At 43.0% G+C, this 22,233-nt stretch overlaps 1 protein-coding gene across 1 annotated transcript in view; it reads right to left on the bottom strand.

The window, feature by feature from the left end:
• LOC143298099 (dynein axonemal heavy chain 5-like) overlaps nucleotides 1-22,233 on the bottom strand; it is a 136,983-nt gene that overhangs the window by 5,193 nt on the left and 109,557 nt on the right. The window contains exons 69-81 of the mRNA XM_076610789.1: nucleotides 21,374-21,529; nucleotides 18,285-18,467; nucleotides 17,038-17,281; nucleotides 15,218-15,523; nucleotides 12,732-12,871; nucleotides 10,973-11,140; nucleotides 9,437-9,572; nucleotides 8,835-8,974; nucleotides 8,257-8,421; nucleotides 7,626-7,820; nucleotides 5,063-5,213; nucleotides 4,442-4,553; nucleotides 710-866 (exon numbers count right to left, since the gene is read on the bottom strand). Of these exons, the coding sequence (XP_076466904.1) occupies nucleotides 710-866; nucleotides 4,442-4,553; nucleotides 5,063-5,213; nucleotides 7,626-7,820; nucleotides 8,257-8,421; nucleotides 8,835-8,974; nucleotides 9,437-9,572; nucleotides 10,973-11,140; nucleotides 12,732-12,871; nucleotides 15,218-15,523; nucleotides 17,038-17,281; nucleotides 18,285-18,467; nucleotides 21,374-21,529 (2,253 nt within the window). The remainder of the gene's footprint in view (nucleotides 1-709; nucleotides 867-4,441; nucleotides 4,554-5,062; nucleotides 5,214-7,625; nucleotides 7,821-8,256; nucleotides 8,422-8,834; nucleotides 8,975-9,436; nucleotides 9,573-10,972; nucleotides 11,141-12,731; nucleotides 12,872-15,217; nucleotides 15,524-17,037; nucleotides 17,282-18,284; nucleotides 18,468-21,373; nucleotides 21,530-22,233) is intronic.

Raw genomic sequence — 22,233 nt, 5'->3', positions numbered from 1 at the left:
ATTTACAAATATCCCTTCTTTCCCGGCGATTGACATGCGTATGACTCCAGCCACCCAGTCTCACCTCAAAAGCTTTGCAGTCACCAGGCAGCTTTTCCAGCATGTTGTCAGTTTAACAAGAAAGTCACAGAAACCCAAGCTGCTTCTTGTCTCTGCTCAAGTATCAAACTCACACCCTTCAACCTGCAGTTACAATATCCCTTTGTCCCCAGCGACTAATGTGTGACCCCAGGTCACTCAGTCTCACCTGAAAAGGTATGTAGTCATCAGGCAGCTTTATCCATATCATTACTGACAGATGGAAACTCACACCTCTCTACCTGTAGTTACAATATCCCTTCTTTCCTGGCAACTGATCTATTGTATTGTATTGTATTGTACTCTTGTCACAACAGATTTCTCTGTGTGAAATTTGGGCTGCTGTCCCTGGGAGAGCACGTCGCCACACTGACAGCGCCACCCTTTTTTTTCTGCCTGCACGTGTATCTGTTTTCCTTTCAGAGCAGATTTTTCTGCAGAATTTTCCCTGGGACAACCCTTTTGTTGCCGTGGGTTCTTTTATGTGCACAAAATGCATGCTTCACAAAGTACCTCAGTTTATCGTCTCATCCAGACTACTAGCACCCAGACCAACACTCAGGGTCTAGTGGAAGGGGGAGAAAATACTTTACTTGTATACATGTAGTAGACCCCAGCCAGCCAGTCTCACCTCGAAAGGTATGTAGTCGTCAGGCAGCTTCTCCAGCATGTCATCAGCCAGGCGGTACACAATGGTCTCACGGGTCTCTCCCCCACCGCTGCCCGCGTCCTTGGGCTGGATGTTGACAATGGTGGCCAGCATGGTGTTGGCTGTGTTGGTCTGGTACCTGGTCAGCCCACAACCAGTCAGTAACTGTGTTGTGTTGTGTTGTGTTGTGTTGCGTTATGTTGTGTGTTGTGTTGTGCTGTGTGTTGTGTTGAGTTGTGTTGTGTTGTACTGTGCTGTGTTGTGTTGTGTTCTATTACTTTTTTGTCGTAACAGATTTCTCTGTGAGAAATTCAGGCTGCTTTCCCCAGGGAGACTGAGTCGCCACAGTGTGAGTGCTAGATAATTTTGCCAGGAGCAACCTTTTTGTTGCTGTGGGTTCTTTTACATGTACTAAGCACCTGTTGCACACAGGACTTCAGTTTATCATCTCATCTGAATGACTAACATCCAGACCACCACTCCAGGTTTAGTGGAGGGGGATGAAATACTGGTGAGTGTGGGATCTGTACCTGTGTGCTCAGGTTCTCTGGATTCCTCGGCCGATGTATCACCACAAGGCCATCACTCCACTCCTCTCCACTGGCACAGTTTTCTACTAATAATGATTAATATATATGCACACATTCTTTTTTTTTTTTTTTTTGATAATTGTGCATATATATGTGTCAATATTGTGCACATGTGTGTGTGTATGTGGGGGTGGGGTGTGTGTATGGGCGTGTATGTGTGTGTGTGTGTGTGTGTGTGTGTGTGTGCTGTGTGTGTTGCGATACGTAGCCTAGGAATGCGTGTGTGGGGAAGGGATGGGGTAATTCGGGAGATGGTGTGTGTGTCAGTGTGAGAGCGCAGGCGTTTATGTGTATTTTGGTACATGCACTTTTGTTTGTGCTTTCATATCTGTGAAACTGCATGTTTGTTGCATATATGTTATGCATGCGTGCGTGTGTGTGTGTGTGTGTGTGTGTGTGTATGTAGGTCTGTATGTTTTACATTTATTTGCTTATTTGTTTATTCATCATCATTATTGTCTTTTAATTTCGTTGTATCTTAATCTTTCTTTTTTTCCTTTCTTTTTTCAAATCATTTACTTACTGATTCATTTTTTAATTTTTATTTCATTTTATCTTTTTAATTATTTTTCATTGATTGATTGATTGATTGATCTTTATCATTTTCTTTCTTTTTTTTTCTTCTTTTTTTCTTTTTTTTTTTTTTTTTTTTTTGTTGTTGTTGTCGTCAAGGCCTAACTAAGTGCGTTGGGTTATGCTGCTGGTCAGGCATCTGCTTAGCAGATGTGGTGTAGGGTATATGGTTTGTCCGAACACAGTGACGCCTCCTTGAGCTACTGATGCTGATAATAATTCATTTATATTGCACCTTATATCAAAATACATAATGCTCAAGGCACAGTACATGAGTTTAAAGAAAAAAACATGTACAAATCATGATCACTATTGAGATTTTTTATAACCAACTCTTCCTCCCACCCCTACTCCCTCATGTACAACGCACAGTCATCTCAACCTCGTAGTGAACATCCAGATATCATCCATTCCATGTGATCATGACACTAAACACATGCATGAACTCCGACACATGCATACACACACAAACAGAAACAAATACACACACAGTCATACACACACAAAATCATACACACACACACATACATACATACATACATACAAACAGAAACAAATACACACACAGTCACACAACACACACACAACCACACACACAATCACACACACACTGTAAACATGCATTCCAATTTCAAAAAGTGATAAAAATGAACAAACTATTAACTGACACACTGATGAGTCTTTGGACAAGGCCAGGGAGGAACTCTGAACACATCAGACTGATCAGGTATCCCCCTTTGTATGTATACATGTATATGTGTCTCTGAGTGTTCACACTCATTGTCATTTTCCTAAGAAAGGACAAAGTCAAACTACCTGTCATAAAATAGTATGTGTTTTGACTGGCGAATCACCCACACAAAGCAGGGAACACAGGGCTACAAACATCAAACCCTGATGTTGGGACAATCAGTATAGTCAACACAAAGCAGGGAACACAGGGCTACAAACATCAATCCCTGATGTTGGGACAATCAGTATAGTCAACACAAAGCAGGGAACACAGGGCTACAAACATCAATCTCTGATGTTGGGACAATCAGTATAGTCAACACAAAGCAGGGAACACAGGGCTACAAACATCAAACCCTGATGTTGGGACAATCAGTATAGTCAACACAAAGCAGGGAACACAGGGCTACAAACATCAATCTCTGATGTTGGGACAATCAGTATAGTCAACACAAAGCAGGGAACACAGGGCTACAAACATCAATCCATGATGTTGGGACAATCAGTAAAATCAACACAAGGCAGTGAACACAGGGCTACAAACATCAATCCATGATGTTGGGACAATCAGTAAAATCAACACAAGGCAGTGAACACAGGGCTACAAACATCAATCCATGATGTTGGGACAATCAGTAAAATCAACACAAGGCAGTGAACACAGGGCTACAAACATCAATCCATGATGTCGGGACAATCAGTAAAATCAACACAAGGCTGTGAACACAGGGCTACAAACATCAATCCATGATGTTGGGACAATCAGTACAATCAACACAAAGCAGGGAACACAGGGCTACAAACATCAATCCCTGATGTTGGGACAATCAGTAAAATCAACACAAAGCAGAGAACACAGGGCTACAAACATCAATCCATGATGTTGGGGCAATCAGTAAAATCAACACAAGGCAGTGAACACAGGGCTACAAACATCAATCCATGATGTTGGGACAATCAGTAAAATCAACACAAGGCAGTGAACACAGGGCTACAAACATCAATCTCTGATGTTGGGACAATCAGTAAAATCAACACAAGGCAGTGAACACAGGGCTACAAACATCAATCTCTGATGTTGGGACAATCAGTAAAATCAACACAAGGCAGTGAACACAGGGCTACAAACATCAATCCATGATGTTGGGACAATCAGTAAAATCAACACAAGGCAGTGAACACAGGGCTACAAACATCAATCCATGATGTTGGGACAATCAGTAAAATCAACACAAGGCAGTGAACACAGGGCTACAAACATCAATCCCTGATGTTGGGACAATCAGTAAAATCAACACAAAGCAGAGAACACAGGGCTACAAACATCAATCTCTGATGTTGGGACAATCAGTAAAATCAACACAAGGCAGTGAACACAGGGTTACAAACATCAATCCATGATGTTGGGACAATCAGTACAATCAACACAAGGCAGGTAACACAGGGCTACAAACATCAATCCATGATGTTGGGACAATCAGTAAAATCAACACAAGGCAGTGAACACAGGGCTACAAACATCAATCCCTGATGTTGGGACAATCAGTAAAATCAACACAAAGCAGGGAACACAGGGCTACAAACATCCATCTCTGATGCTGGGACAACCAGTATAGTCAATACAAAGCAGGGAACACAGGGCTACAAACATCAATCCATGATGTTGGGACAATCAGTAAAATCAACACAAAGCAGGGAACACAGGGCTACAAACATCAATCCATGATGTTGGGACAATCAGTAAAATCAACACAAGGCAGGGAACACAGGGCTACAAACATCAATCTCTGATGCTGGGACAATCAGACCAGTCACTTACGTGATGTCAGCGTTGGGGTGAAGACCGAAGCACTCAGGGGTGTCCACAAGGGGCAGTCCTTCAATGTAGTTTCTGTACTCCTCCACATTCTTACACTTGGGGATTTTGTAGCCTGGTCACAGTCATCAACACTTGCTCAAAACATGTTGCACAGGTCGACAGCTCTGATCAAAGTGTTGGGTTTTTTTTCTTTATTAAGGAATGCAAATATTACTCCATACATGTTTTGTATACACAACTGACGCTGCTCCAAATACTTCACCCAGAAACTTCACCCAGACCACACATCCATAATATCCCGAGAATGACGCATGTCTACTCGCATACACAGTGAGTCTGACCATCTGTTTGGGCTAGCATCATCAACAACACGATGACAAACGTTTTACTGAGGGTGGAATGGATAGGCTGAAAGCCTCTTTCCACCATGCCTTAACACACACACACACACACACACACACACACACACATACATTCCTATACCCATAACACCACCACCACCACCACCAACTCCACACACAAACACATATAAATACAACACACACGCGCGCACACACGCACACACACACACACAGAAGGAACCACCAACCAGCACACAGGAAAGAGAAGCAGAGAACTGACCTGTGTAGAATGCAAAGTTGTCACTGAACATGTGCTCAGTGAACCACACACGGGTGTAGGTGTTCAGCAGGCGCTTGTCGTAGTCGTCAGTCACGCGGCCGCCGTACTGCACCTCTCCGATCATGTAGCGCACCGTCACCCAGTTCACTCCCTGCGACACATCCACCAGTCATTCATCAGTCAATACATCTACAGGTTATTCATCAAGAATACATTTATAGGTCATTCATCTATCAATACATCTATAGGTCATTCATCAATAATACTAATCAGTCACCTCATCAATCAATACATCTATAGGACATTCATCAACAATACTAATCAATCACCTCATCAACCAGTGCATCTATAGGTCATTCATCAACAATACTAATCAGTCACCTCATCAATCAATACATCTATAGGTCATTTTTCAACAATACTAATCAGTCACCTCATCAATCAATACATCTATAGGTCATTCATCAACAATACTAATCAGTCACCTCATCAATCAATAGATCTATAGGTCATCCATCAACAATACTAATCAGTCACCTCATCAATCAATACATCTACGGGTCATTCATCAACAATACTAATCAGTCATCTCATCAATCAATACATCTATAGGTCATTCATCAACAATACTAATCAGTCACCTCATCAATCAATACATCTATAGGTCATTTTTCAACAATACTAATCAGTCACCTCATCAATCAATACATCTATAGGTCATTCATCAACAATACTAATCAGTCACCTCATCAATCAATACATCTATAGGTCATTCATCAACAATACTAATCAGTCACCTCATCAATCAATACATCTACAGGTCATTCATCAATAATACTAATCAGTCATCTCATCAATCAATACATCTACAGGTCATTCACCATTAATACTAATCAGTCACCTCATCAATCAATACATCTACAGGTCATTCATCAACAATACTAATCAGTCATCTCATCAATCAATACATCTATAGGTCATTCATCAACAATACTAATCAGTCACCTCATCAATCAGTACATCTACAGGTCATTCATCAACAATACTAATCAATCACCTCATCAATCAATACATCTATAGGTCACTCATCAACAATACTTATCAGTCATCTCATCAATCAATACATCTATAGGTCACTCATCAACAATACTAATCAGTCACCTCATCGATTGATACATCAGTCACGGTCACTCAATAATACATCAACAGCTAAGTCACCGAAACATACATGGCCATGAATGAAATGCAGACTTTCATCTGCCATAAAACAGAAAAGAACATTCTCATCACTCATATAATAAAATCTTAAAAAGACCTCTAATTTTCATAAGGAAGACAATGAAATCAGGTTGTGTCAATAAAAACATGTTCCATCAACCATTTTCAGAACAATAACAGAGGAAAAGATGGAGAACAGAGACAGAACTAAGATATCACAGGAAGTAAAATTTCTCATCATGTACAGCAACACAACAAGAAATCAACCTATTTGAAAAAAAACAAAAAAAACAACAAAAAAACCCACACAAATGAGCAAGAAAAAGATACAGTACATAGAAGACAGTAACTGACCCGTTCGGGGAAGATATGATAAAAATAAACAGGTAATAAATAGAAAAGTAAATTAAAAAAAAGGAACTGACTCGTTTGGGGAAGACATGATCAAATAAACAGGTAATAAATAGAAAAAAAAAGGAACTGACTCGTTTTGGGGAAGATATGATAAAACAAGAGAGGCAAGGCCTTCAAGACTCACTTGTGATATATTAAGTCCCCTTGCATTAATTACAGAGTAATTCCCCTTTTTTACTATCTGCACCAAACGTTTGCAAAATAAATAAAAATTCCATGCTTAGCAAAAGAAGTTCCCGTTTGAACAAAAAATGATAATAATGACTGCTCTTGTTGTTGGGTCAGAATATCAGATCAAAGTGCCAAGTTTAGAGATACAAAAAATATAAATATAATAGTAAATGCAGTTTGCATATAATTAGGCTTCTTTTTTTAATTTTTTTGTGCCCATCCCAGAGGTGCAATATTGTTTTTAACAAGATGACTGGAAAGAACTGAATTTTTCCTATTTGTATGCCTAATTTGGTGTCAACTGACAAAGTATTTGCAGAGAAAATGTCAATGTTAAAGTTTACCACGGACACACAGACACACGGACACACACACACAGACAACCGAACACCGGTTTAAAACATAGACTCACTTTGTTACACAAGTGAGTCAATAAACAGGTAATAAATAGAAAAAAAAAGGAACTGACTCGTTTGAGGAAGATATGATAAAATAAACAGGTAATAAATAGAAAAGTAAATTAAAAAAAAGGAACTGACTCGTTTGGGGAAGACATGATCAAATAAACAGGTAATAAATAGAAAAAAAAAGGAACTGACTCGTTTTGGGGAAGATATGATAAAATAAACAGGTAATAAAAAAATAAAATAAAATAATAATAATAATAATAAAATAAAGGAACTGACTCGTTTGGGGAAGATCTCGTATAATAAAATAAACAGGTATAAAATAAAATGAATAAATAAAAAAAGGAACTGACTCGTTTGGGATCAACATCGTCCAGGTGGTTCTGGATGAACTGGACAGTGGCGTTGAAGTCTCCCTGGTTGAACTCGTAGGGGATGTTCCAGCCGATGGGGCCGAACTTGCGGCGCTCCTGAACGGTGGTGTGCAGGAAGGCCACGCTGTACAGCATTGGCTTCCACATGGGCATGTTGCTGTACTCCAGTTGTTCCTGCACACACACACACACACACACACACACACACACCATCAGTGATTAAGCATGTTGCTGTACTCCAGTTGTCCCTGTACACACACACACACACACACACATACACACACACACACAAAAGTTTTAGTCACACAAGCAGACAGACCTGCTTTTACACATTTTTCATTCACATTCACTCAATTACCCATGGACCCACAATGCAGAAATAAGCAGGTAAATAACACAGAGGTCTACACAAAGAGACAAGTGAGCGTCACTGCATGCAAGGAATGAGCAGAGACAAAGAGAGTGGTGCTACCGTGGTGGCTAGCGACGGTAGTCTATATTCCTTGACCTGTGGAGCCAAAGCTATCCTTACAGGGTGATGCAATTCTTGTGCTGGCCATACTCCACAGTTAAGGACAGGACAAAACCACTACAACCAGTGAGGACCTACCTGTGTGATGCCACCATAGGTACGTTTGAGGCCGGCCTTGACACCCATAGGGGGCTCGTTGGTGAACTTGATGGATGACTGCAGCAGGTTGATGGGGAACTTGGGGTGGGGCTCAGTAGTCAGCCACAGGCGGAATCCCTCGTTCACTGTTTCCGTGGTCAACACCTGCACATACACATACACATATGGAACAGAACTTGTTTAACTCCTAAGCATGCACATACGCACACACACATGCAAATACACACACACATACACACACACACATGCATGAAAACACACACACACACACACACACACATGCAAACACACACACACACACCATTGTCTTCTTAACCACTATCTCCCCTCCCCATCCTCTAATAAACAGGTTGTGGTGTATGAGTTGCGTGTGTGTGTGTGTGCTGTCTGTTCTGCAGACATTCAATTGTTTCTTGTTGTTTCTGTCTATGTGTGTTTGTGGCATGTGTGGGTGGCACCGCCGTGTACGTGCGACTGAAGTGTGGAAATGTTCACATGCCCTATGTAAACCATCTGCAGAGCATCAGGCTTTGATTCATTCAGCTCCTCCCACTCACAGTGTCCAGCAGCTCATCCATGAAGTCCAGCCCCAGGTGGCAGTTCTGCAGCAGCACCCAGCGGCCCTCCGCCATGGACACTGACAGCAGGCGTCGGGCATGAACGTCCTGCCCCTGGCCCATGGAGATGGCTCCAATCACTGTACCACAGCACATCACATACGATACATTAAAGGGGGGTCTTTTATAGGACTGAGTACAGGAATGAATGTAGCAGTTGCAGTAGTAGTAGTAGTTAGAGTAAGGTAATGTTACTGAATGAGAGTGTGTGCGTGTGTGTGTGTGTGTGTGTGTGTGTGTGTGTATGTGTGTGTGTGTGTGTGTGTGAGTGTGTATCTGTGTGTCTGTATGTCTGTGTAGTGTGTGTATGTGTGTGTGTGTATGTGTGTGTGTGTGTGTGTGTGTGTGTGAGTGTGTATCTGTGTGTCTGTATGTCTGTGTAGTGTGTGTATGTGTGTGTGTGTATGTGTGTGTGCATGTACGTGTGTGTGTGCTCCAACGACACATGAGCAGACAGTAATACTTCACTATCCTCCTGTGTGTGCCCGGCCAGTCCACTAGACCTGTAGAAAACAAAAGGAAAAACTGGTCAGAAGACTTACTGTATCCTTTCTGCTTGGCCAGTCGCTCAATGTTCTCCGTGGGGTCAGATCCCATGGACAGGAAGCCAACCAGAGGGGATCGAGCCGTCGACTCCATCCACATGGACTCCAAGTTCAGGATCACTCCTTCCGCAAACTGTCACACATGCGCGTGCACAGACACATATGCATACACATGTGCACACACACACATACACACACACAAATCATACACACATTTACACCCACATACATACCCACACACACACAAATCATACACACATTTACACACTCCCCCCCCCACACACACACACACCCACAAACATACACACACACACCCACACATACACTGATTATTTTCTGAGATGTATAAAAAAAATTCAGAGAACGCAGAAAAGTCAAGTCAAGAGGAAGAGATAGCAGAATTACATTGATGCAGCAGCCTTAAAGTTTGCATTGTCACAGAACATGCAGCATACAGTCAAAAGAAGAACCGGCCACTTGAACTCTTGTTTGCTGAACAGTAAGAGCCATCTTTCAAAAATAAATAAATAAATAAATAAATAAAAAAGACAAGCATTTCCACTGCCTTAGTTCAGTGCTGTTTTTTGTGGTGTTGTTTTTGTTTGTTTTTGCATTGGAAGGAGCTCTCACAAGCCACACAGGTCAATGCTCTGCTGTCAGGTAAAGCTCAGGTAGCAATGGCCAGCCCCCGTTGTTGGAAACACCTTTTGGTGTAAGACAGTGTGTGCATGTTTCTTGTGTGCTTCGTGTCACACTGACATGTCATCGCACAGTGCTTTGACAAGCTGGGAAGTGGTAAGTATCAATGCGCTATCATTATCACAAACATAAAGGTTACTGTTCTGCTTGTTATCTGTATGTATCCCAAACTTATCTTCCCTTAACTTCTCCAACTGAGATAATCAAGTTATTCTGATTCTGATTCTGAAGGCAGAACAAAGGGCAACAATCCAGCCCATGAAACTGGGCCATGCTGTTACAATTTTTAAAAAATGAATATTAACACACACAAAAAAAAAACAAAAAAAACAAAACTTAAGGAATGAATGAATGAATAAAACAGATACTTTCTAACACCTATCCAAAGTCAGAGACCAAGCTCAAAGCGCTTTACAAACATGTGGTTATTTGCACAACAGGCTGCCTACCTGGGTAGAGCCGACTAACGGCTGCCATTGGGAGCTGATCATTCATTTCCTGTGTCATTCAATCAGATTTCAGGCATGCACACACATACACACTCAGACAGACATGTAACATTTTACAGGGGTGTGCATGCAGGTACATTCTTGTTATCATAAACCACCGAATGCTGACATGGATAACAGGATCTTTAACGTGCACATTTGATCTTCTGAATGCACAGACATACGGAGGGGGTTTCAGGCACAAGCAGGTCTGCACATATGTTGACCTGGGAGATCAGAAAGATCTCCACCTTCACCCCAACAGGTGCCGTTATCGACTGGAACAGGAGGGGCTCACAATCACCAGAGTGTGTGACAGGGCAAACATGATTTATCAGTGACTCACAGCAGCTCCCATCGCCTCAGCCACGTAGACCTTGGCCATGGGGATGGTGCGGTCGGGGCACCAGGATCGGATCAGCAGCAGTTTGCGGAAGGTGTCCAGGGTGGTGGCATAGCCGTCCGGCACTGGGCATTCCTCAGGGGCATCCTCATCAAACCACACCTTCCAGGCCTGAAATGATATCATTACCTTCATCATACCACACCTGAAATGATTTCATTACCTTTGTAAAACCACACCTTCCATGACTGAAATGATTTCATAACCATCGTCATACCACACCTGAAATGATTTCATAACCATCGTCATACCACACCTGAAATGATTTCATAACCACCGTCATACCACACCTGAAATGATTTCATAACCCCTGAAATGATTTCATAACCATCGTCATACCACACCTGAAATGATTTCATAACCATCATCAAACCACACCTTCCATGCCTGAAATGATTTCATAACCATTGTCATACCACACCTGAAATGATATCATTACCTTCGTCATACCACACCTGAAATGATTTCATTACCTTTGTAAAACCACACCTTCCATGACTGAAATGATTTCATAACCATCGTCATACCACACCTGAAATGATTTCATAACCATCGTCATACCACACCTGAAATGATTTCATAACCATCGTCATACCACACCTGAAATGATTTCATAACCATCGTCATACCACACCTGAAATGATTTCATAACCACCGTCATACCACACCTGAAATGATTTCATTACCATCATCAAACCACACCTTCCATGCCTGAGGAATTCATAAACCACACCTTCTATGCTTGAAATGATTTCATCATCATTACCATCATACTGCATTGTTTTGTTTTACGTTCAGTCACAACAGAGTAAAATCAATTCATCATCATCATTATCAAATTATATTGTACTGTATCATATTTTGTCACAACATGTTTCTGTGGTGTGATATTCTGGCTGCTCCTCCGAGAGAGAGCATGTCGCTACAATGCAACACCAACCTTTCATTTCTTTTTGTTTTCCTTTTTTTCTGCCTACAAGTGTAGTTGCTTTCCTATCAAAGTGGAATTTTCTACAGATTTTAGCAAAAGGCAACCTTTTTGTTGCTATAGGGTTTTCTTTATGTGTACAAAGTGCACACTGCACAAGGGACCTCAATTCATCATCTGAATGACTAGGGTCCAGACCACCGTTCAAGGTCTAGTTGAAGGGGAGAAAATACTAGTGAGTAAAGCACTCAGATTCTCTTGCTTCCCATGTGGATGCATTACCACTCTGTCACCAATCCACTCCTGCATCATCATGAACGCAATTTTGCCACTGGCATGTTCAAGATGTGAAACAATCACAACACCACCAGAACAATGATTGATGCCACCATCACCTGATAAAACACAACAACATAAACAGAAATACATGAATAAAAAGTTCAGTCCACACTTCAAACACAAAATGAGCTCTCCTGAACTTTACCACGAAAAGGCCCCACCCACAAACAGGCCCCACCCACTGACATATAAACAGATGGACTGAACCTCAGCCCTGAACAGCCTGACCTTAAGGGCATCAGCCAATGGGTCGTTAAACCCCAAACCCTTTCATCCTGTAGCTGACTGCAGGTTACTTCACAGCACACTGCTTTTGCCGCGGACATTGTCTACCCACCAGGCTTCAAGCCGTAGTGGGGATAAGCCCTTATTTCTGTTCATGCAATGTCAACTGGGTTAGCAACGCAACAAAGGGTGGACAAGGGGCTGACTGACCTTGTCGTTGCGGGCCACCTGTGAGAGGATCTGAGAGAACTGGGGCAGCTTGCTGAGCTCCACCAGGTTGAGCCAGGTCATGTCCGTGATCCACTTCTTCGGCTTGGGTTCCACCGCGTTCAGGTCCAGGGCCGCCCCGCCTGACAGTCACACAATGCACACCATCACACAATGCACCACACAGTCACACAATGCACCCATCACACAACGCACCACACAGTCACACATTGCACACCGTCACACATTGCACACCATCACACAACGCACCACACAGTCACACAATGCACCACACAGTCACACAATGTACACAGTCACACAATGCACCACACAGTCACACAATGCACCCATCACACAGTGCACCACACAGTCACACAATGCACCACACAGTCACACAATGCACCCGTCACATAATGCACCACACAGTCACACAATGTACACAGTCACACAATGCACCACACAGTCACACAATGCACCCGTCACACAATGCACCACACAGTCACACAATGCACCACACAGTCACACAATGCACCCGTCACACAATGCACCACACAGTCACACAATGCACCCATCACACAATGCACCACACAGTCACACAATGCACCACACAGTCACACAATGCACACCGTCACACAATGCACCACACAGTCACACAATGCACCCATCACACAACACACCACACAGTCACACATTGCACACCATCACATACTGCACACCATCACACAACGCACCACACAGTCACACAGTGCACCACACAGTCACACAATGTACACATTCACACAATGCACCACACAGCCACACAATGCACCCGTCACACAGTGCACCACACAGTCACACAATGCACCACACAGTCACACAATGCACACCATCACACATTGCACACCGTCACACAACGCACCACACAGTCACACAGTGCACCACACAGTCACACAATGTACACAGTCACACAATGCACCACACAGCCACACAATGCACCCGTCACACAGTGCACCACACAATCACACATTGCACCACACAGTCACACATTGCACACCATCACACAACGCACCACACAGTCACACATTGCACCACACAGTCATACATTGCACATAGTCCCATAATGCACCACACAGTCACACATTGCACCACACAGTCATACATTGCACATAGTCACATAATGCACCACACAGTCACACAACGCACCACACAGTCACACAGTGCACCACACAGTCACACATTGCACATAGTCACACAATGCACCACACAGTCACACATTGCATATAGTCACATAATGCACCACACAGTCACACAGTGCACCACAGTTACACAGTGCACCACACAGTCACACAAGGCACCACACAGTCACACAAAGCACCACACAGTCACACAATGCACCACACAGTCACACATTGCATATAGTCACATAATGCACCACACAGTCACACAATGCACCCCACAGTCACACATTGCACCACACAGTCACACATTGCACACCGTCACACAATGCACCACACAGTCACACAATGCACCCATCACACAATGCACCACAGTCACACAATGTACACAGTCACACCAACAGTCAGCTTTATCAATGTACAGTGTCCATCACCTTATCATGGCAACAGTCGGTTATGTCTATGTGCAATGACACAGTAACAGTCAGCTACGTCAATGTATATTGTCACGGTAACAGTCAGCCATGTCTATGTATACTGCCACAGCAACAGTCTGCAGTACCAATGTACACATTCACAGCAACAGTCAGCTATGTCAATGTATACAGAATCAGTCACCCTATCATGGCAATAGTCAGCTATGTCAATGTACATAGTCATGGTAACAATAGCTATGTAAATGTACACATTCACAGCAAAAAGTTAGCTATGTCAATGTACACAGTGTCAGTCACCCCATCATAGCAACAGTCAGTTATCTCAATGTATCTTGTCACGGTAACAGTCAGCTATGTCAATGTATATTGTCACCATAACAGTCAGCTTTTTCAATGTATGTTGTCATGGCAACTGTCAGCTATCTCAATGTACACTGTCAAAGCAACAGTCAGCTATGTAAATGTACAGACATGGGAATAGCTGTGTAAACGTACACATTGATGATAACAGTTGGCCACGTAAATTAACACAGTCATGGCAACAGCTACATAAATGTACACAGACATGGTAACAATAAGCTGGGTTTTTTTGTTGTTTTTTGCAAGGTGACAAATCATTTACTGGGTTCTTGTTTACCTATCAAACATGCACAAAGCGTCCAGATTGAGGACCGTATGTAAAAAATCCCCTATATGTTTTTTTTCTTCTTGTAAAGTATCAGAAAACAGGCAATTGAATGTGGTTGCTTACTATACCATCATATTGAATAAAACAAGTTGAAAAAAAAAAAAAAGCAGATATACTTACCCCACTACCCTCGTGCAAATAAAATTAGTTTTGTTTCATGTTAAAAAAAACAGGTCAGCTGCATGGCTTCAACAAACAACGCTAGCTCACCCTTGATAAAGACACTGAACTCCTCGCCACGCACTCTGCCAGCTGTCATCTCAATCTTGAGCGTCATCAGGATGGTGAAGAGGAACTTGTCCATCTCGTACAGGCCGCGGGCCGTGTACTGGAAGACGGACAGGGTCAGGTAGTCGATGATGTTGTTGATGCGCTTGCTGGTGATGGGCGACTTCTGGGAGCGGGCCATGGAGAGGTCAAAGAGCTCCAGGAACTGCTTGAGGGAGGTCTGGTACATGACGTTCACCATGCTCATCTCCACGATCACGAAGTACAGGATACTGCCCCGCAGCGCCACTGAGAAAAGCCAAGAAGCAAACACTCTTCGGCTTAGAAGTGCATTCTACTGTATCTGTGTTTGTGTGTGATTTTCGATTATGTTTGTACCTTTTTATGTACTAGCAACACCCTTCGGCTTTGAAGTGCATTCTACTGTATCTGTGTTTGCGTGTGATTTTTGATTTCTGTTTGTACCTTTTTATGTGCTAGCAACACCCTTCAGCATAGAAGTGCATTCTACTGTATCTGTGTTTGCATGTGATTTTCGATATATGTTTGTACCTTTTTATGTGCTAGCAACACCCTTCAGCATAGAAGTGCATTCTACTGTATCTGTGTTTGCGTGTGATTTTTTTATTTCTGTTTGTACCTTTTTATGTACTAGCAACACCCTTCAGCTTAGAAGTGCATTCTACTGTATCTGTGTTTGCATGTGATTTTTTTATTTCTGTTTGTACCTTTTTATGTACTAGCAACACCCTTCAGCTTAGAAGTGCATTCTACTGAATCTGTGTTTGCGTGTGATTTTCGATTTCTGTTTGTACCTTTTTATGTACTAGCAACACCCTTCAGCTTAGAAGTGCATTCTACTGTATCTGTGTTTGATTGTGATTTTCGATTTCTGTTTATACCTTTTTATGTACTAGCAACACCCTTCAGTTTAGAAGTGCATTCTACTGTATCTGTGTTTGCATGTGATTTTTTATTTCTGTTTGTACCTTTTTATGTGCTAGCAACACCCTTCAGCATAGAAGTGCATTCTACTGTATCTGTGTTTGCATGTGATTTTCGATATATGTTTGTACCTTTTTATGTGCTAGCAACACCCTTCAGCATAGAAGTGCATTCTACTGTATCTGTGTTTGCATGTGATTTTCGATATATGTTTGTACCTTTTTATGTACTAGCAACACCCTTCAGCTTAGAAGTGCATTCTACTGTATCTGTGTTTGATTGTGATTTTCGATTTATGTTTGTACCTTTTTATGTACTATTACCCCCCCGCCCCCTTCCCTCAATATTCCTTGTGACCCTGGTACACTTTGTAATGAAGACATATTCTATTCTATTCTAGTTCACCAGGCAGTAGCCAGTGTTTGTTTTTTGGTGTGGTCTGGATTTTTTTTCATAATTTAAAATAGACCCTCAGAGCAAATGCAAGGGTAGGGTTGGCTGTGAGGGATTTTACTAGTGAAGTGATATCGTGTTGTGTTGTATTGTGCATTGCGTTGTGAGCTGTACTGTGTTGTGCTGCGTACTGTATTGTGCAGTGTGTTGTGTTGCACTGCACTGTATTTCATGAATTGAACTGAACTGAATCGTAATGTATTGTGATATGTTGTATTATGTTGTATAGTACTGTATCACATCTAAGCTCCATCAACCTCATGTATGTAAACAACCTATCAGATCCATGGACAGTGAGCGGTGGAATTTTATTAAACAAGACAGCCCCTGCCTGATAAATCCTTAAAACAACAACAACAACAAACCCCACTTCTAATATCAGATGGCAAAAGACTGCTGCATACCTGGTCTGAACTCCTCACGGGCGGTGTTGATCTTGACCTCGGTCTCTGCGGCGATGACCAGCTTCTCGCTGACCTCTTCTGCGGTGGTCTTGGTGATCTTGAGCACCTCGATGAGGGACTCGTCCTCCACCAGGGAGCCCTGGGTGGAGGTGAGGCGGTACAGCAGGTTGTCTTCCAGCTCCTTCATCTTCCGCTTGTTGCTGGTCACCTCCTCCAGCAGGTTGGTGCGCTCTGCCTCCAGCTCCTGGGGTTGGAATTGTGATGTGGTTTGGTGTGATGTGATTTGACGTGATGTGATTTGATGTGTTGTGATGTGTTTGTGTTGTGTTGTGTTTGTGTTTGTGATGGTGTTGTGTTTGTGTCGTGATGTGATGCGATGTGTTGTGTTGTATTTTATTGCATTGTATTGTACTGTATTGCATCATACTGTATTGTATTGTGTCATGTTGTACTGTATTGTGTTGTGTTGTACTGTATTGTATTGGATTGTATTGCATCGTATTGTGTTGTGTTGTAATGCATTGTGTTGTGTTGTATTGTGTTATGTTGTATTGTATTGTATTATGTTCTATTTCATTTACTGTATTGTATTGTGCTGTATTTTATTGTACTGTATTGTATTGTGTTATGTTGTATTTTATTGTACTGTGTTGTTATGTTGTATTTTATTGCATTGCATTGTGTAATATTGCATAGTATTGTATTGTGTTATGTTGTATTGCGTTGTACTGAATTGTGTTGTACTGTAAGAATAATACATGACAAGTGCATACTTCCAGCGTGTCCCCCGCGTACTCAGAACTCTACAAATGCAGACTTGGCCTTTAGACCCACTCCTGTGTGCATGGAGGGCCACACAGTCACATCTTCACTGAGACTGACTGACAACCACTATTGGTAGTGTTGTGTTGTGGTGTGTTACGTTGTGTTGCATTGTGTTGCGTTGCAGAGAGAAAGGGAGGGCAGACAGAGAGAGGGGGAGAGAACAAAGAGAGAGAATGAGAGGGCAGAGAGAGAGAGAGGGAGAGTGCAGAGAGAGGGCACAGAGAGACAGTGATGGAGGGCAGACACAGAGAGAGCAGAGAGGGAAGGAGGGCAGAGAAAGAGAGAGCAGAGAGGGAGAGAGAGGAACGGTAGAGAGAGATAGAGAAGGGGGCAGAGACAAACAGAAGGAGAGAGAGAAAGAGATGAAGAGTACACAGAAAGAGAGGGCAGAGAGGGAGGGAGGGCAGAGAGAGGAAACGGACCTGTTTCTCTGTGAGGATGACAATTCCCAGCAGCTGGTCCTCCAGCCCCTTCATGGTGACGGTGAAGTCGATGATGGAGGTGCGGGCAGACACCTCAGGGGTGTAGGCGGGGTTACCCAGCTTGGTGGTGATGTACAGGCGGAAGCCAGACATCACATCACACTCCTTGTCTCCCACTTTCACCTGTCAACCAACATGACACGTCACACTCCTTGTCTCCCACTTTCACCTGTCAACCAACACATCATGTCACACTCCTTGTCTCCCACTTTCACCTGTCAACCAATACATCACGTCACATTCCTCATCTCCCACTTTCACCTGTCAACCAACACATCATGTCACACTCCTTGTCTCCCACTTTCACCTGTCAACCAACACAACACATCACACTCCTTGTCTCCCACTTTCACCTGTCAACCAACACGACACGTCACACTCCTTGTCTCCCACTTTCACCTGTCAACCAATACATCACGTCACATTCCTCATCTCCCATTTTCACCCGTCAACCAACACATCATGTCACACTCCTTGTCTCCCACTTTCACCTGTCAACCAACATGACACGTCACACTCCTTGTCTCCCACTTTCACCTGTCAACCAACATGACACATAACACTCCTTGTCTCCCACTTTCACCTGTCAACCAACATGACACATAACACTCCTTGTCTCCCACTTTCACCTGTCAACCAACATGACACATAACACTCCTTGTCTCCTACTTTCACCTGTCAACCAACATGACACGTCACACTCCTTGTCTCCTACTTTCACCTGTCAACCAACATGACACATAACACTCCTTGTCTCCTACTTTCACCTGTCAACCAACATGACACGTCATACTCCTTGCCTCCCACTTTCACCTGTCAACCAATACATCACGTCACATTCCTCATCTCCCACTTTCACCTGTCAACCAACACATCATGTCACACTCCTTGTCTCCCACTTACACTTGTCAACCAACATGACACGTCACACTCCTTGTCTCCCACTTTCACCTGTTAACCAACATGACATGTCATACTCCTTGCCTCCCACTTTCACCTGTCAACCAACACAACACGTCACACTCCTTGTCTCCCACTTTCACCTGTCAACCAACATGACGTCATACTCCTTGCCTCCCACTTTCACCTGTCAACCAACACGACACATCACACTCCTTGCCTCCCACTTTCACCTGTCAACCAACACAACACGTCACACTCCTTGTCTCCTACTTTCACCTGTCAACCAACACATCATGTCACACCCCTTGTCTCCCACTTTCACCTGTCAACCAACATGACATGTCACACTCCTTGTCTCCCACTTTCACCTGTCAACCAACATGACATGTCATACTCCTTGCCTCCCACTTTCACCTGTCAACCAACACGACACGTCACACTCCTTGTCTCCCACTTTCACCTGTCAACCAACATGACATGTCATACTCCTTGCCTCCCACTTTCACCTGTCAACCAACATGACACGTCACACTCCTTGTCTCCCACTTTCACCTGTTAACCAACATGACATGTCATACTCCTTGCCTCCCACTTTCACCTGTCAACCAATACATCACGTCACATTCCTCATCTCCCACTTTCACCTGTCAACCAACACATCATGTCACACTCCTTGTCTCCCACTTACACTTGTCAACCAACATGACACGTCACACTCCTTGTCTCCCACTTTCACCTGTTAACCAACATGACATGTCATACTCCTTGCCTCCCACTTTCACCTGTCAACCAACACGACACGTCACACTCCTTGTCTCCCACTTTCACCTGTCAACCAACACAACACATCACACTCCTTGTCTCCCACTTTCACCTGTCAACCAACACGACACGTCACACTCCTTGTCTCCCACTTTCACCTGTCAACCAACACAACACGTCACACCCCTTGTCTCCCACTTTCACCTGTCAACCAACACAACACGTCACACTCCTTGTCTCCCACTTTCACCTGTCAACCAACATGACACGTCACACTCCTTGTCTCCCACTTTCACCTGTCAACCAACATGACACGTCACACCCCTTGTCTCCCACTTTCACCTGTCAACCAACACAACACGTCACACTCCTTGTCTCCCACTTTCACCTGTCAACCAACATGACACGTCACACTCCTTGTCTCCCACTTTCACCTGTCAACCAACACGACACGTCACACTCCTTGTCTCCCACTTTCACCTGTCAACCAACATGACATGTCATACTCCTTGCCTCCCACTTTCACCTGTCAACCAACACGACACGTCACACTCCTTGTCTCCCACTTTCACCTGTTAACCAACATGACATGTCATACTCCTTGCCTCCCACTTTCACCTGTCAACCAACACGACACATCACACTCCTTGCCTCCCACTTTCACCTGTCAACCAACACAACACGTCACACTCCTTGTCTCCTACTTTCACCTGTCAACCAACACATCATGTCACACTCCTTGTCTCCCACTTTCACCTGTCAACCAACACAACACGTCACACTCCTTGCCTCCCACTTTCACCTGTCAACCAACACAACACGTCACACTCCTTGTCTCCTACTTTCACCTGTCAACCAACACATCATGTCACACTCCTTGTCTCCCACTTTCACCTGTCAACCAACACGACACGTCACACTCCCTGTCAACCAATACATTACATCACACTCCTTGTCTCCAACTTTCAAATGTTGATCTGTTACTTGAATTCATTTTTTTCCCTTTGCCGCAAAGTTTGTTTTCATTTAAAATGGGTAATAATACAATCAATCAGGCATAGATAATGTTATAATAATTCATCGTTGCCAGGGGTTTATCCTGCCAAAAAAAGTAAAATATGACAAAAAAAAACAACAACAAAAACTATTTTCTAATGTCACTATTTTTCTCCAATTTCCATATGTCAGCTAAACAGTACCACGACAAAATTCACTTTTTTGTTTTTACAATACAATGGGTACATAAAAAAAGTGGCAAGACAACTACAGGTTTTCATACAACATACAGAGAGACCTTTACAAATCATTCCACTGACAAGTAAATAAGGAAAGAAACCAGCAAAATAGATCATCAGAAGGCATACCTTGAAGGTGGAACCAGACTTGATGAAGTTTTTCTCCAGAACATTGTCCAGAGCAGGATCAAGCTCCTCCCCTACATCCTCAATCAGCAACGGTCGCCCAAGTGACAGAGCGTCCTCCATGTGGGTTCGGAAGTACTTGTGGTTCAGTGAAGTGATCTGTGAAACAGTACACATGCACCTAAGACATAAATACATTTGCACTTTTCCATTCATTTGCCTAGATAAATGATATTGTATGATACCGACACTTTCCATGAAGCTGCCATGATATCACAAAGACATGGCAATTCTTTTGTACACTCTGGCTCTTCATATATGATTGTATAAAGCTGTATATGTAACTTTGATGTGAAGTAATATGTAAAACATCATGCATCTGGAGCAGTTATGTGGATAGAATGCTACACATAAGTATTCAGTAGTTGTAGTCATAGTAGGAGAAGTAACAATATAATTAGTAGTATCATTATCATTGCATCATCGTCATCATCATCGTTAGTAGTAGTATCAGTAGTAGTAGTAGAAGTAGTAGTTAAAAAGTTTGAGGGTCCCGGGTTCGAATCTCGGTAACGTGGCCAGGTGGGTAAACGGTGGAGATTTTTCCGATCTCCCAGGTCAACATATGTGCAGACCTGCTAGTGCCTGAACCCCCTTTGTGTGTATATGCACACAGAAAATCAAATACACACGTTAAAGATCCTGTAATCCATATCAGTGTTCAGTGGGTTATGGAGACATGAAAATACCCAGCATGCATCAACCACGACAGAATCATCGGCAAGTCGATGTTGGTCGTGTAACAGAAAGAGAGAAAGAACAACAGCAGCAGCAGCTGTAAGTAGTAGTATTATCATCATCAC

The sequence above is a fragment of the Babylonia areolata genome, chromosome 23 (genome assembly GCF_041734735.1).
Source record: "Babylonia areolata isolate BAREFJ2019XMU chromosome 23, ASM4173473v1, whole genome shotgun sequence".
Classification (NCBI taxonomy): domain Eukaryota; kingdom Metazoa; phylum Mollusca; class Gastropoda; order Neogastropoda; family Buccinidae; genus Babylonia; species Babylonia areolata.
Note: the sequence above shows the minus strand (reverse complement) of the source record. Positions and strands in the feature narration are given on the sequence as shown.